This window comes from Chlorocebus sabaeus, chromosome 9 (genome assembly GCF_047675955.1).
Source record: "Chlorocebus sabaeus isolate Y175 chromosome 9, mChlSab1.0.hap1, whole genome shotgun sequence".
In the NCBI taxonomy this organism is placed as follows: domain Eukaryota; kingdom Metazoa; phylum Chordata; class Mammalia; order Primates; family Cercopithecidae; genus Chlorocebus; species Chlorocebus sabaeus.
Window position 1 is genome coordinate 99,714,219 of NC_132912.1, and position 14,374 is coordinate 99,728,592.

Genomic DNA, 14,374 nt, shown 5'->3' on the forward strand with positions numbered 1-14,374 from the left:
GCGCGAAACTTTTTCTCCGAAAATTTGTGAACCCAACCAGAGACCAGCTGACAGGTTTAATTTTTCTTTGCCCAAAAAGCTCCTGATTTTTTTTCTTTTTCCTTTTTCCTTTTTTGTGAACAAGTTTTAAAACTAACTGCCGAGACCATTTTTTTTTTAATTTTAGAGAAAAATAAATAAATAACACAAAGTGATGTTACCCAAGCAAGGCCTTCTAATAAAGGAGTGGTCCCCTCACCCATCCCTCCCTACCTGTGCAAGTCCTGCTCACATCAGTTTCCTTCCATCCAATTAGGCGACCTGGGAGACCCAGCCAGTACCGCCCAGACGGACTTCGGAGTGGTGATGGGGTACCTCCAAGAAGCTTACAGGATGGAACCAGGGAAGGTTTTGGACACTCCACATCACTCAAAGTTCCACTGGCTCGATCCCTGCAGATTAGTGAAGAACTACTGAGCAGAAACCAATTGTCCACAGCTGCCAGCCTTGGGCCATCTGGATTACAGAATCATGGACAACACTTAATATTATCCAGGGAAGCCTCTTGGGCAAAACCACATTACGAGTTCAACCTCAGCCGTATGAAGTTCAGGGGAAATGGTGCACTCAGCAACATCAGTGACCTTCCTTTTCTTGCAGAAAACTCTGCTTTTCCAAAAATGGCACTTCAAGCAAAACAAGATGGAAAAAAGGATGTGAGCCATTCATCTCCTGTAGATTTAAAGATACCACAAGTTCGAGGAATGGATCTTTCTTGGGAGTCTCGCACTGGTGATCAGTACAGCTATAGCTCTTTGGTAATGGGTTCACAAACGGAGAGCGCGCTTAGTAAAAAATTAAGGGCTATTCTTCCAAAACAAAATAGAAAAAGCATGTTAGATGCTGGACCCGATTCTTGGGGCTCAGATGCTGAGCAGTCTACCTCTGGACAGCCATATCCCACATCGGATCAAGAAGGAGACCCTGGCTCCAAGCAGCCTCGGAAGAAAAGAGGGCGTTACAGACAGTACAACAGTGAGATACTGGAGGAAGCAATCTCAGTGGTTATGAGTGGAAAAATGAGTGTTTCCAAAGCTCAGAGTATTTATGGGATTCCCCACAGTACACTGGAGTACAAAGTAAAGGAGAGGCTGGGCACTTTGAAAAACCCTCCAAAGAAAAAGATGAAATTAATGAGGTCGGAGGGGCCAGATGTTTCTGTAAAGATTGAATTAGATCCCCAGGGAGAGGCAGCACAAAGTGCAAATGAATCAAAAAACGAGTAGGAATACTGTAGAGTGCCAATTACTGTACAAACTGGGTGAGCACTACTGCATCATTGTTCAGCTATCATTGCTTGCACGTAATTTCATTTACTGTGACACTTGTTTCTTTGCAGATTTTGCATTGACTTGTGTGTACAGAGGTGAAATGTGCATTCTGAATGTTGCATATTTTAAATTTTTCATGTGCAGTATGGCTCGGAATATGTTTGGCCTTTTGCATGTTTCTCTACAAAAGAGAATTGAGTTACCTCACAGAGAACAGATACATGGAAGTGGACTCCTTGCCTGTAGAGCCTGCATGCTTTTTTGTTTTGTTTTTTTGTTTTTTCTTAAGTTATATTTGTTTTTACTTTTTAAAAAAGAAGAGGAAAAAAAGCCCCCTTTTAGAAACTACGTCTGTCATACTGGGAGCTTTATCACTGCAAATTGGAAAGCCGTCTTATAATACAAAATTACTCACATTTTTCATCTACGATTCAACTAATTGAAGGATTAAAGAAAAAACTAAGAAGAACAATGAACCTTTGAATTTGAGAAATTTGGTTATTAACTGACATAATTATTGGGTCATTTATGGTTACATTTTATAATTTTCTTCTCACTATTAAATTTACTTAACAAATTAGCAAGCTATTAGTGCTCACCCAGAGGGGAAGGCGGTGGAAAATGTGCACACACTACCTTCAGAAATGCTTCAGTTAATTACTTTGAACACTACCTTTGCTGTAATTTCATTTGAGATTTTCTAAGGGTAGAATTTGGTCTCACCAACAAGTGAGGATATAGCCTTATCTCATGGAGGACGAGCTCCGTATTTACTCAGGAGCAGTCAGGGTACATTACATAAAACAATGGAGGATGCCTCATTTTAGCAAACTAGATTTCTTTGTAATCTTCAGTCCTTTTACAGAATTGATGTGCTAACTGACTGAGTATCGTTGAAGCAACTAAATTAAGATATTCAAGATTTTGTTTATTGGGGATGGGAGAAATAGGGAAAGAAATGTGTGTAAGTAATTGTGATATTGCAAAAGTGATACTTAGATTTTACAGCCTCAGTAGTCTGCCCAGTATCCACGTTAATGAAGGATCCATGTTTGTAGTGAGAGAAAAAAAACAACCCCAAGGTAACCTGATAAGATTTAGGATGCATATCAGTTCTAACAATAATTCAATCAGAAGTCAAACTCATTGGAATTCTTTTTTTAACTGATCCAAATACTAGTAGAAGAGTGGGAGAGGTTTTGTTTTTTTGTTTTTTGTTTTTTGGTTTTTTTAATTTTGTTGGTTAGAATTGTTTTCTCTTTTGTTGGCATCCTACATAATACCCCCTTCTTGACTTTTTCTGATAATTAGCTGATATTCATGGTTGTTTAGCACACAGTTCAGGACCTTTGAGATCATGTTTGTATAAGCACTCCTTGAAGAATATCTAAGCTTTTTTTGAGATGGGCTTTTAAAATGAAAGTAAGGAAAGTTTATTTTCTGCGGTTTTTGCAAGAATAAGCAAAGCCCACAGAATTTAATTTTTCATTGTGATCAGATTAAAATTACTATTTGTGCAAAACAAAATCCACACCACATATACTGTATATTCTAATCTGCTGAGAAAGGTGGTCAGGCCCTTCTAAATGTTTAACCAAAAACAAACATTGGAGTTTCAGTATTTAAAATAAAATTAAACTTGGAGCGTTGGTTAGATGTTGATTTCAGATGGATACTAACAGTTTGAGGGGAGGTCCAGATATTTCCAAGGCATAAATTCTTGCCTGGAAACTTTGGAGCAACTGATTAAATTAGGTTAAGTTTTCCCTCAACACACCTTTGTGTGTTCAAAGGTTAGGCACACCATTGCTGTTATTAAAATACATGCACTGCTCATTCTTGACATAGCTTGGGTGTGGGTTCCTCTTGATTTGGTTATTTTGTTTAGCAGTTTAATCAGTGGATAACTGAGCCTGTTTCCCCTTAGATTTCTAGACTTCTTAACAGAAAAAACAGTTTGGGTTCAGTAGCATTTTATGATTCTACAATATTTTGTCACCTAGCTGGAAGTTGCAATAAAAATTCCTTTTGAAATGTATGGTTTTCATCTGCAATTGAAGGAAATCTTAGAAAGTTTGCTGAAAGCAAAGGACTAAGCTTATGAAGGAACGCCTCCTTTGTTACACACTTAAGAATTTGTCAGCACACAATTAATTGCAGCCATAGTACCTTTTTGTGTAATGTTTGGGATATTCAGTAGCCCAGGATTGCTGCAAAAAGGTTCTTTGAGAAAATTAATTTGTGCTTGCTTTTATCCCCTCTCAGAAAGACATCACTAAAGGCCCATTAAAAATCTGGCCCTAAAAGTTCAACTTTTGTAGAGTTTACTGTTCAGAGAGGTTTAATCCTATGTGGTAGTCTATATAAGTGATGTATGAGTTGAGTTATGTAAATTTTGTCATTGTAGTGTACATGGAGTGATCATTTTACTAACATAAATATTTTCTATGTGTGTTTCAGTGGATGACAATCGAGCAGCAGAAGAATGGTGTGCCTACCCTTTAATGCTGCAGTTTAAATAAGAGAACTTGTATTGTGTCATTTCAGATTGTAGGCTGAGAGTTGTAAATAGTGAAAATTTGAGTACTTCTATTATTTGTTTTGGTTAGAAAGTGAATTTAAAAAACAAACCAAACTCTAAACTTTCTCAGATTAAAAGTCCTGAGACCTGAAGATTGTAATATTCATGTCTGTGAAGCTTTTAAACATTACACTTGAGATCAGTCATGACTTGATATTCAGGTAAATTTTCTTTTCCAAGAAGCTTTTGAATAAGCATATTTCCTCCAAAGGTCTCTCTCTTTCTCTCTCTTTTTTTGAGTGTAGATTATTTTAAAGCACTAATTGCATTACATTGGTAACTGCAATATAAAATAGCCATTATTGTTTTGTGAAGCATGGTTGAAATTAGCTAGTGGTCCCTTTTAAATTTCATGAGCCTCTCAAAAAAGAAAAACTTAAAAAAAAAAAAACAAAAAGCTGCTGGAATATTTCGAAAGATATATATTTTACCTTATAGGTTTTGTAAAGTTAGTTTGTAATATTCAGGTGCACTTTTAATGTTAAATTTTGTGTTCAGAGTTCCATTATACCATGTATTTCTCGGAGGTGGCTCATCACACGGCTGACTGGCAGTCTTGATGCCGCAGTGATTCCTTAATATTTGATTTATATCTTGATTCGCCACTATTCTGTATTGGCACTTTCAGTAGATATTCTGGTTTGGGGATGTCCTCACAAATGTGTAATAGAGATTGGTCTATTAGCACGCTTAATTTCTGCTAATCAGAGTTTTGCATGGCCCAAACAACAGTTGACCATTTTTATGGTATGGGAAAGTGTAGTTCACAACTGTCTTTGTCATGAAAGCTGTTTTTCCTCACATTTTCCAGTAGGCAGGTAACATTACTTAAATTATTAATATATAACACTCTTGGAACTATTGATAGGAAATAATGTATTTAAAATAATTTTTTGCATTTTCAGAGAACCTTGATATTATAGGGTAGATACGCTATGGCACTATAAAATCAAAAACACTAATTCTGTGCAAGGATATCTAGTTGGTATTTTTATTTTTAACTTTCTCATTTCTGAGACAGCGTGGTCATCCAGCTTGACAGTAATGTAGTATATTACTTTGGTCAGTGGGCTTATAAGTGACTCTGAATTATGTTTGTGATGAGCTATACACTTTTTTTCTGTTCCCCAAATACCATGAAGGACAAGGTCACTCTTTCAGGAAAAATAATTTATATTTGTGTATAATACTTTTTAATATTAAGTTTGTTGTTCTGAAGTTTAGATGTTGCTTGATAAACCTTTGCTGCAGCAGATCATGAATATGAGTAAGGCTTTGTGTGATAATAGGGGTCCTTATGTGAAGTTAATTACTGTTCAGTTCTGGTGAGCAAGCTCAACAAGTGTGAAGTGTGTATTAGCTTTATTTGGTACACTTTTACTTTACGATATTGAAGTGCTTTTAGAACTCTGGTTATCTTATATAAACCATTACCTCAACCAATTGGCATTTCTTTTCCCCAACATTTATCTTAGCTATAGTATGAGCTCTGTGGGATCAGATGGTAAAAACTATAAAAGGCACAATGAGAAGTTTAGTTCCCAAGTTTCGGAGAGAACTCTAAATTAGACTAAAAACAACTACCTGTTAACACCAATATCATAACTACCTTCTGTCATTAGGCAGTACATAGCAACCTTTGAGCTGCTAGTGAGCTATCTGTTCTCCCTCTACCCCCAAGTAAGCACACAGTGCCAGGCCTGGTTCTAAGCCTTTGTGATTCTCTTAGATCTCATTGACCCATAATAGTGAAGCATGGATTCATTTCTTTTCATAAAACAAATTGAGTCAGCTCAATGTCAGAAGCTGAAAATATTTTGAGTAGTTATAGCAGTTATATGACAGATTGGCATCATTTTCTTTAACAGCTTTTATCTTTGTAGATTTCCTTTTGAGACCATGTATTTTTGCTTTTATAATTCTTTCATTAAATGCCAGAGGTTGTTTTCATATTAACCAGTCTTTTCTGTGTATTCAGGTTGCTGTCATTGGTGATAGAATATGGCAATAGACAGAATTGTGCTCCACTTTATGTTTTATAGGAGATATTGAAATACGTTAAATTTTGGCCTTCTTGAAGATATCAAAGATTGTTTTCCTTGTTACCTTTAATTAGAATTTGGTCTTCATTAATGCTTTGGTCAGGCTAGTATTACTAAAAACTTGATGGCTTCAGCAGAACAGCCCATTTAGGAGACTATTAAGCTATCTAGGAATTTTTTAAAGAAAATTAATTGCTTTCAAAATCTGCAAAGGAAAAACGTGTAATTGTGGTACAAAGAAGACAGAACTCCAGGCTCTTTCTTCTTAGTTTATTTTGGTTTAATTCTGTACTGGAGACTTGAATAGCATTTGTGAACATGGTGATGGAAAGAAACATAGAGGACATTATTTGCGTATCCTCATTCCTGAATAATCTTGCAGTCACCTTTTAAAGAAGCAGACGTTAGCCCTGTAACACAACACTGTAGCTATAAGCCCTAAGTGTTCGGAAGGAGATTGGGATGGGGAGGGTGGAGTAGGATGGAAAAAGCATGTAGACTTCTGAGAAGAGGCTAAAAATTCTGCCCTGTAATACTAAAAGTGAGTCACAAGATAATGTGGTGAAGTTAGGCCATCTTGATTTGATAGAAAAATCTTGTAGATTGTTTAAAAATGAGAATCGAGGCTAATTAATGTTGATTTGACAATAGAGCATGAGCTAATTCTGCAGCTGTTTGGGGGGTAATTTTACGGTTTCCAGTTCATTTAGAGCTGTATCAAGAAAAGCTAAAAAGCAAGCACTTTTAGTTAATCATAGATTTATTGGATGTAGCAAATATTATAATATTTAATCTCTATTATTTGAATGTGGAAATGAACTTTTTTACCCCATCTTGAACTGTCATTGAACATGCTCAAGATGGTCAACACTGGAAATGACCCTACACACATACCAAAAAAATCTAAAGCAGTAAGACATATTTGAAGATCCATACCTCTTAAACTTTTTAGATTTGTCTTGGGAAAGAATTTATGAACCTGTAACCAGTATTAGTGCAGTCTTGGGTTCCTTGTTCTGCATAATTGCACCCTTTCTCAGGTATGTCCTGACAACATAAATTTTAAAATAATCTCTTTAGAGATTAGATTCTCAGTGGATAGTGTGTAAGGGGACTGGGGTGGGGGGCTGGGGGTAGTTGGACACAGGACACTGACACAGTAGAGCAGGGATTTTTAACAGTCAATAGCCAAATAGAATTTCAATCTACAATATTTTTACCCCCTCAGAATGAGCGAAACAACTTCTATTATTTGGTATGCCCGGTGCTACACTCCTAAAAGTCTTTTTTTTTTCATCCAGGTGGCTTTTTTTATTTTTCCTGCTTGGTGGTGGAAGGTTATATAGTAAACTTCACTGTCACTAGGAAAGCACTTGTCCAAAATGTTTAAAGTACTAGAAAAGGGATAATTCAGCACTTTTTCTGTTACAACACTAAAGTCTTAATTTATCTGCAGAGTCTTAGGTACTGTAAGTTTTAGGATGATTATTTAGAAATATAAAACATACTACATAATATGGGGTCAGATCACATTTATATAAATCTTATTTTAAAAAAAGACAATAACATTTTGTACCTTTCTAGCAATTCCAAGTGATTGCCTCATTTTCTCTTATTAAGCATTTCAAGCTTAAGAATTTGGAATTTGAGAGAAGGTGAGGGGGAAGATTCCCCAAAATAAAAATTTGTTTCAGACCATTTTAGAAAAATAAATCACTAGGAAAATGGGTAGGGATTCTCTCCCCCTTTAAGTCTTCAGGGAATGAGCAGTATTTAGAATCTTTGGCTGAAATTCAAGCCTTTTTACTTTGTAAATTTTTAATATTAATTCACTGACAAGCTTTTTACACCAGAGGACTGAAAATGGATCTTAATGTTTTTAAGTTGTGGAAGGGTATATTTCTAAAACGAGGGGGGGATGATTAACTAGGTTAGTATTACCAGCATTAGTAAGTTTAAGGAATTTTAGTATGTAATAGCAAAGTGTTTGATTAAAAGTCTAATCCTATATTGCTAGTCGAAATTAGTTACATTCTGATCTAGGAATGATAATAGTCATTGGATATTGATATGCCGTGCTGTCAGAAAACCAGACTAAGATAGAAACCTTTATCTGATTCCCACATGTTGCTTGTTCTGATGGGATGTATACTTTACAGCAGCTTATTGCTGCTTTGAAAAAAAAATGTATAAACTATACATTTGGAGTGTTTGCATATAATTCTTTATAACCTCCACTTAAAGCTGTCAGACATTGGTATTTTATCAGTCCATACTGTTTAATAAAACTAATGTTCTTAGGAATCCAGCTTGTACACACTGTTTAAAAACCCTCAGGGACAGTTTACACACTCTTCTCACTCAATTCAGGTACTTTGATGCTATTCTTAAACCTAACAGTGACTTGTATTTTTCTGTTTGCTTTTATTTCAACGTGCTGGTAGCACATCTGATGAATGTCAACTTTAAAAACTCAGTTCAGGTATCCAGGTATAACTCAGCCAAACAGATTTTAAAGCTGCATATAACTCTCCAGCACATGGTGCCTCACACTCTTATAGTGGCATTCTATATATTCAGTTATTACTACTGAGCAGATAATATGGGGGTTCCTGTTAACAGTGTATTTTTTTTTTAAAGTACATAAATGTATAGCCAGCACACTACACACACACACACACACACACACACACACACAGTTAAACTATATTTTTAAATGCCACTAATAGCCAGCACAACTAAAACAAAAGACATTCCTAACTGCTCTGTAAGCTGTTAACAGATGCAGTTCCTTCTTGATGTGGCTCTTGCTTCTTCACGATAACTACTACTAAATTCAAGCACTGGTCCTTGGGTGTCTGACCTCTACATTCTAGTTTATGCAATGTCTTTAGAGAATTTTGTGCACTGGCCACTGTGATGGAACCATTGGGCCAGGAGTGCTTTGAGTTTATCAGTAGTGATTCTGCCAAAGTTGGTGTTGTAACATGAGTATGTAAAATGTCAAAAAAAATTAGCAGAGGTCTAGGTCTGCATATCAGCAGACAGTTTTGTCAGTGTATTTTGTAGCCTTGAAGTTCTCAGTGACAAGTTTTTTCTGATGCGAAGTTCTAATTCCAGTGTTTTAGTCCTTTGCATCTTTAACGTTAAGACTTGTCTCTTAAAATTACTTTTGTTTTCTGCAGTACTATCTGTGGTTAACAAAATAGATTATTCCTCTGCTTTAATATTTGATATCTTACATCTAAAATAAATTCTCTCCACATATAAAACCCATAGTCTTTGGAGATATGGAAAATGGCATCTTTCAGATTTCTAGAAGTTCAAGTGTCATACAACAAAACAGGAACCCCCTTTACTCTTATGGACCTCATTTCAATATACTGTTTACAGTTTGATGGAATTGTATAATTTAATATTTCTCTTGTACTGTAGTTTATATTTATTTACAGATTTTTTTTGTACTGTGTGATTTGAACTTTTTGTTCCTCGCTATGATCAATGTTTATGTAGTAGAGCACTTATGATCACAAATTAAGTTTTTTGGTTTGATTGCACTACATTAAATTTTTTAATGCAGTTCTGATTTTTGACTGGACTAAAACTGTGTCTTAATGTATGTGATGAGTACTTAAAATTTTAATCCATGTGGTCCCCCCGGTTTTTTTTTTTGTTTTTTTTTTTTGTTTTTTTTTTTGCATTGTACGTCAAAAGCGCTAGTTCTTTCGTGCATGTGTAAGATTTAATGGTTCCATTGTATAATTTGACCATGACATTTTGGAGAAACATTCCCAGCTGTAATGTTGTGTATGGTAGTTCTCACTGGATGCTAGACTTTGCAAAACCACTATTCTTCTAATAAATTTTGTTGTGAAAAACTGTTTCTAAAGCTTGGTTTCTACTTCCTAAGATTTTAGTGCTTTTTGAAAAAATCACAAAATAGGTAAGAATTGGATTGTACTCCAACTCTAAATACACATGGTAATCAAAGTTAGTGATTTTTTGTGATAGATTCTTTCTAGATGAAATCTCTTAAAGTTGCTGCTATGAGATTCTGCTTTCATAATTCAGGTGCAATACTGCCTTGTAACAGTGTCTTTACTCATTTGATACCTCGGCACTCAGATTACCTGTTTTCTTTGAGGTAATGAATCCAAATGAATAATTGGATTATTCATTTTAAAAAATGTATTCAACTAAACAAGATACAGTGACGTTTTCATAATACCTTCTGTCTTGAGTGAGTTTTGTATAATTTTCTTAAGAGTATAAAACTTAATGCCAGGATTCCTTATCAGAAAATAATAGTGACTATTTTTTGTTTGCTGTTTTCTTGAGGCATACGTATGAAAGCAACATTGTCAGTCAATTAAGGTTATATGGTAGTTCTCATTCTTGGCAGGATGCTGATAATTCCTTTTACCAGAACACATAAAGAACAGAGTATATGTTGGTCAACATTTAAATTTTTTTTTTTTTTTTTGAAACAGTCTCACTCTGTCACCCAGGCTGGAATGCAGTGGCCCGATCTCAGCTCACTGCAAGCTCCACTTCCCGGATTCACATGATTCTCCTGCATCAGCCTCCCGAGTAGCTGGGACTACAGGCGCCCTCCACCATGCCCAGCTAATTTTTTAATATTTTTAGTAGAGATGGGGTTTCACCACTTAGCCAGGATAGTCTGGATCTCATGACCTTGTGATCCACCCACCTCGGCCTCCCAAAGTGCTGGGATTACAGATGTGAGCCACCGCGCCCGGCCTTCAATTGTTTTTAGAAATTGTAAAGAAGCTGTGCATTATAAAGTGGTGCCTTTTCTAAAGTGGTTAGGAGAGCTGAATTCTAGTACATTATGATTAGAAATAAGAGAAACGTATTTCAGAAAAGTACTTTTTCAAGCTCATAATTACCTGTAGGCAGTTTGAAGTGATTTTTGATGATTTGTTTTGTTTTTTTGTTTTTTGGTTTTTTTTTTGAGACGGAGTATTGCTCTGTTGCCCAGGCTGGAGTGCAGTGGCCGGATATCAGCTCGCTGCAAGCTCCGCCTCCCGGGTTTACGCCATTCTCCTGCCTCAGCCTCCCGAGTAGCTGGGACTACAAGCGCACGCCACCTCGCCCCGCTAATTTTTTGTATTTTTTTTTAGTAGAGATGGGGTTTCACCGTGTTAACCAGAATGGTCTCGATCTCCTGACCTCGTGATCCGCCCTTCACGGCCTCCCAAAGTGCTGGGATTACAGGCTTGAGCCACCGCGCCCGGCCATTGTTGATAATTTCTAATGGTGGTTTTGGTTTTGTTTTTTGAGATGGAGTCTCGCTCTGTCACCTATGCTGGAGTGCAGTGGTGCGATCTTGGCTCACTGCAACTTCCATCTCCTGGGTTTAAGCAATTCTTCTGTCTCAGCCTCCCGAGTAGCTGGGACTACAGGCGCATGCCACCACGCCCGGCTAATTTTTTTGTATTGTTAGTAGAGACGGGGTTTCACCATATTAGTCAGGCTGGTCTTGAACTTCTGACCTCAGATGATCCACCCGCCTCAGCCTCCCAAAGTGCTGGGATTACAGGTGTAAGCCACCGTGCCTGGTCTCTAATGGTGTTTTATATTTAAAGATGATGCTATTGTTGTTAATTGGCCTAGTTTATCTTTTAATAGTTTTTGTCACACACAGACTGGCTATCTAGCTGTTTTCTGCCTTTGGTCTGATGTTTATAAAATAGCAATTTATATTAGTACTACAGACTTGTTCTGTTGACTTTATTTGTTCCCCTTAATTATGCCACATACTTAATCAAATTTTTTTTAGAAAGCTAATTATTTCACTGTAAGTTCCAAAGCCATAACTTGCTTATTTATTGTCATTTCCTGCCATTATTCATTATAAACTGGCGGCCAGATCAGTAGTAAGATTACAGTTTAGCATCTCATAAATGAATTTGCTTTATTTTAGTGATCCTATCTTCAAATTGATATTCAGCTTTTCAGTTATAAAGGCCCTATTTAAAGAAAGGACTTTTTCTTTTAAACTGGAATTTTCTCTGATTCTGCTGCTATTTTGGAAATTAATTCAGGGGGCCCTATGTCTTAACAGGTGTGGAAATTAGGGAGATTGCATAAGGGAAGTGAAATGGAGAAAACGGAAACCTTTTTTTTTTTTTGCAATTTTTTGGAGTTGTTAATTTTTTCCCCCTAAGGACTCTCACCAAACACTGTGTTCAAATATAACAGCATACGCTCAGGTCATGTGGTATTAGGTTTTGTAGCTGAAATGAGTGAATAATCCTTTTTTTAATAGAAAGTGTTAAGTAATATAGTAGATAAGAGCTCTTGTTACATTGTGTTCACTTTATTTGCTTCCAAAAGGTAAGCATTTTAACACAGAATTTTATTTATCAGATTCTTACAAATCACTGAACTTCCTTTGACAGGATCTCATTCTTATTACCGAGGTTGGAGTGCAGTGGTGTGATCACGGCTCACTGAAGCCTCAACCTGCTGGGCTTACATGATCCTCCCACTTCAGCCTCCTGAGTAGCTGGGACTGCAGGCACATGCTGCCATGCCTGGCTAATTTTTACAATTTTTTGGTGGAGACAGGGTTTCAGTATGTTGCCCTGGCTGGTCTTGAACTCCTGAGCACAAGTGATTCTCCCACTTTGGCTTCCCTAAGTGCTAGGATTATAGGCATGAGCCATCATGCCTGGCTGACTGTAGAGGTTTTATAGGCATGTAAGAATACTACTGTTTCTTGACTAGTCGTATTTATTTATTTATTTATTTATTTATTTTTATTTTTTTTGAGATGGAGTCTCACTCTGGCGCTATCTCGGCTCACTGCAACCTCCACCTCCCAAGTTCATGCCATTCTCCTGCCTCAGCCTCCCGAGTAGCTGGGACTACAGGTGCCTGCCACCATGCCCAGCTAATTTTTTTGTATTTTTAGTGGTGGTGGGGTTTCACCGTGTTAACCAGAATGGTCTCGATCTCCTGACCTCATGATCCTCCCTTCTTGGCCTCCCAAAGTGCTGGGATTACAGGTGTGAGCCACCGCGCCCAGCTGACTAGTCATTTTTTAATATTTGTTGTTTATCAGCAGTATGGAGTGGTAATGGTTTGATACTTTTTTGAAATAGAGTCTGCCTGTGTCTCGTAGGCTGGAATGCAGCAGTGCGATCTCAGCTCACCGTAACCTCCACCTCCCAGGTTCACAAGCGATTCTCATGCCTCAGCCACTCGAGTAGGTGGGGTTATAGGTGTGTGCCAACATGCCCAGCTAATTTTGTATTTTCATTAGCATCGGAGTTTCACCATGGTTGACCTGCCTGTTTTGGAACTCCTGGCTTCAAGCGATCTGCCCACCTTGGTCTCCCAAAGTGCTGGGATTACAAGCGTGAGCCAACACGCTTTGCCTGGATTATTATTTTAAAGTTATCTTTCAACTTGGTACACTAGAAAGATCACTTGTTTTTCCTTCTGTAAAGTGAGGGTGTTACAGACTGAATGGTTTTTAGACCTTATTTCAACTCTGAGTTGAAATATTTAAAATGATAGAAAATGTTACTTTCTATTTAATGTGAGACAAATATGCAAATCATATCTGTACGAACATTGGGAAATACAGTAGAAACTTCATTGAATAAGGTCTTGTAAACCCAGGTCTCACCTTTCCATTGAAATATTTTCTAAAGGAAAAAAAGATCTGGATGTCATGTTTAGATGCCTTTTATTTAAAACAAAGTCTATTTTAAGTTTTTGTTATGAATGGTATATGAATATGATGATACTTTTGCAAATATTAACTTGAAAAGTCACTTTAAGTTATGTTATTCATATCATCAGATATAATCAGTCTTAAGCAGAATCAACCTTTTAAAAATATAGATGCCTGTGTCCTACACTAGACTAGATCCACTGAATCAGTTTATAGGAATGAGGCTTAGACATGTTCAGTATTTTCAAAATGCTCCACAGGAAGTTTTTTGGGTTTTTTATTATGGTTAAAAGAAAGCATTAAAATTACCATCTTAATCATTTTCAAGTATACAGCTCAGCATTGTTAAGTACATTCATGTTGTGACCACAGGAAGTTTTTATTAACCCACTGATTAAGAAGTACTGTTGATCCCATTCTACTTTTTCATTTTTTTAGGTGAAAAACATGGAACTTGGAACCTTGAGGGACTTGTCCCACCTCACACAATGAGTTGCCCATAATACTCATGATTTCATACCATCTTACTTATCTCCGTACCACTTGGCATTCTTGACTCAAGCTACAATTAGAATTAGGGGGCCGGGCGCCGTGGCTCAAGCCTGTAATCCCAGCACTTTGGGAGGCCGAGACGGGCGGATCACGAGGTCAGGAGATCGAGACCATCCTAGCTAACACGGTGAAACCCCGTCTCTACTAAAAAATACAAAAAACTAGCCGGGCGAGGTGGCGG

General features: G+C 37.0%; 1 protein-coding gene across 8 annotated transcripts in view; it reads left to right on the forward strand.

The window, feature by feature from the left end:
• The window catches only part of LCOR (ligand dependent nuclear receptor corepressor), a 160,930-nt gene that overhangs the window by 118,758 nt on the left and 27,798 nt on the right, over positions 1 to 14,374 (forward strand). For 2 of the 8 annotated variants that reach the window (XM_007963725.3, XM_007963723.3), the window contains one exon: positions 296 to 9,816. The exons of the other annotated variants lie outside the window; for them this stretch is intronic. In XM_007963725.3, coding sequence (XP_007961916.1) covers positions 296 to 1,265 — 970 coding nt within the window. In that variant the 3' untranslated portion in view covers positions 1,266 to 9,816. Of the gene's footprint in view, positions 1 to 295; positions 9,817 to 14,374 lie in introns of those variants that run through there. 8 annotated transcript variants of the gene reach the window in all.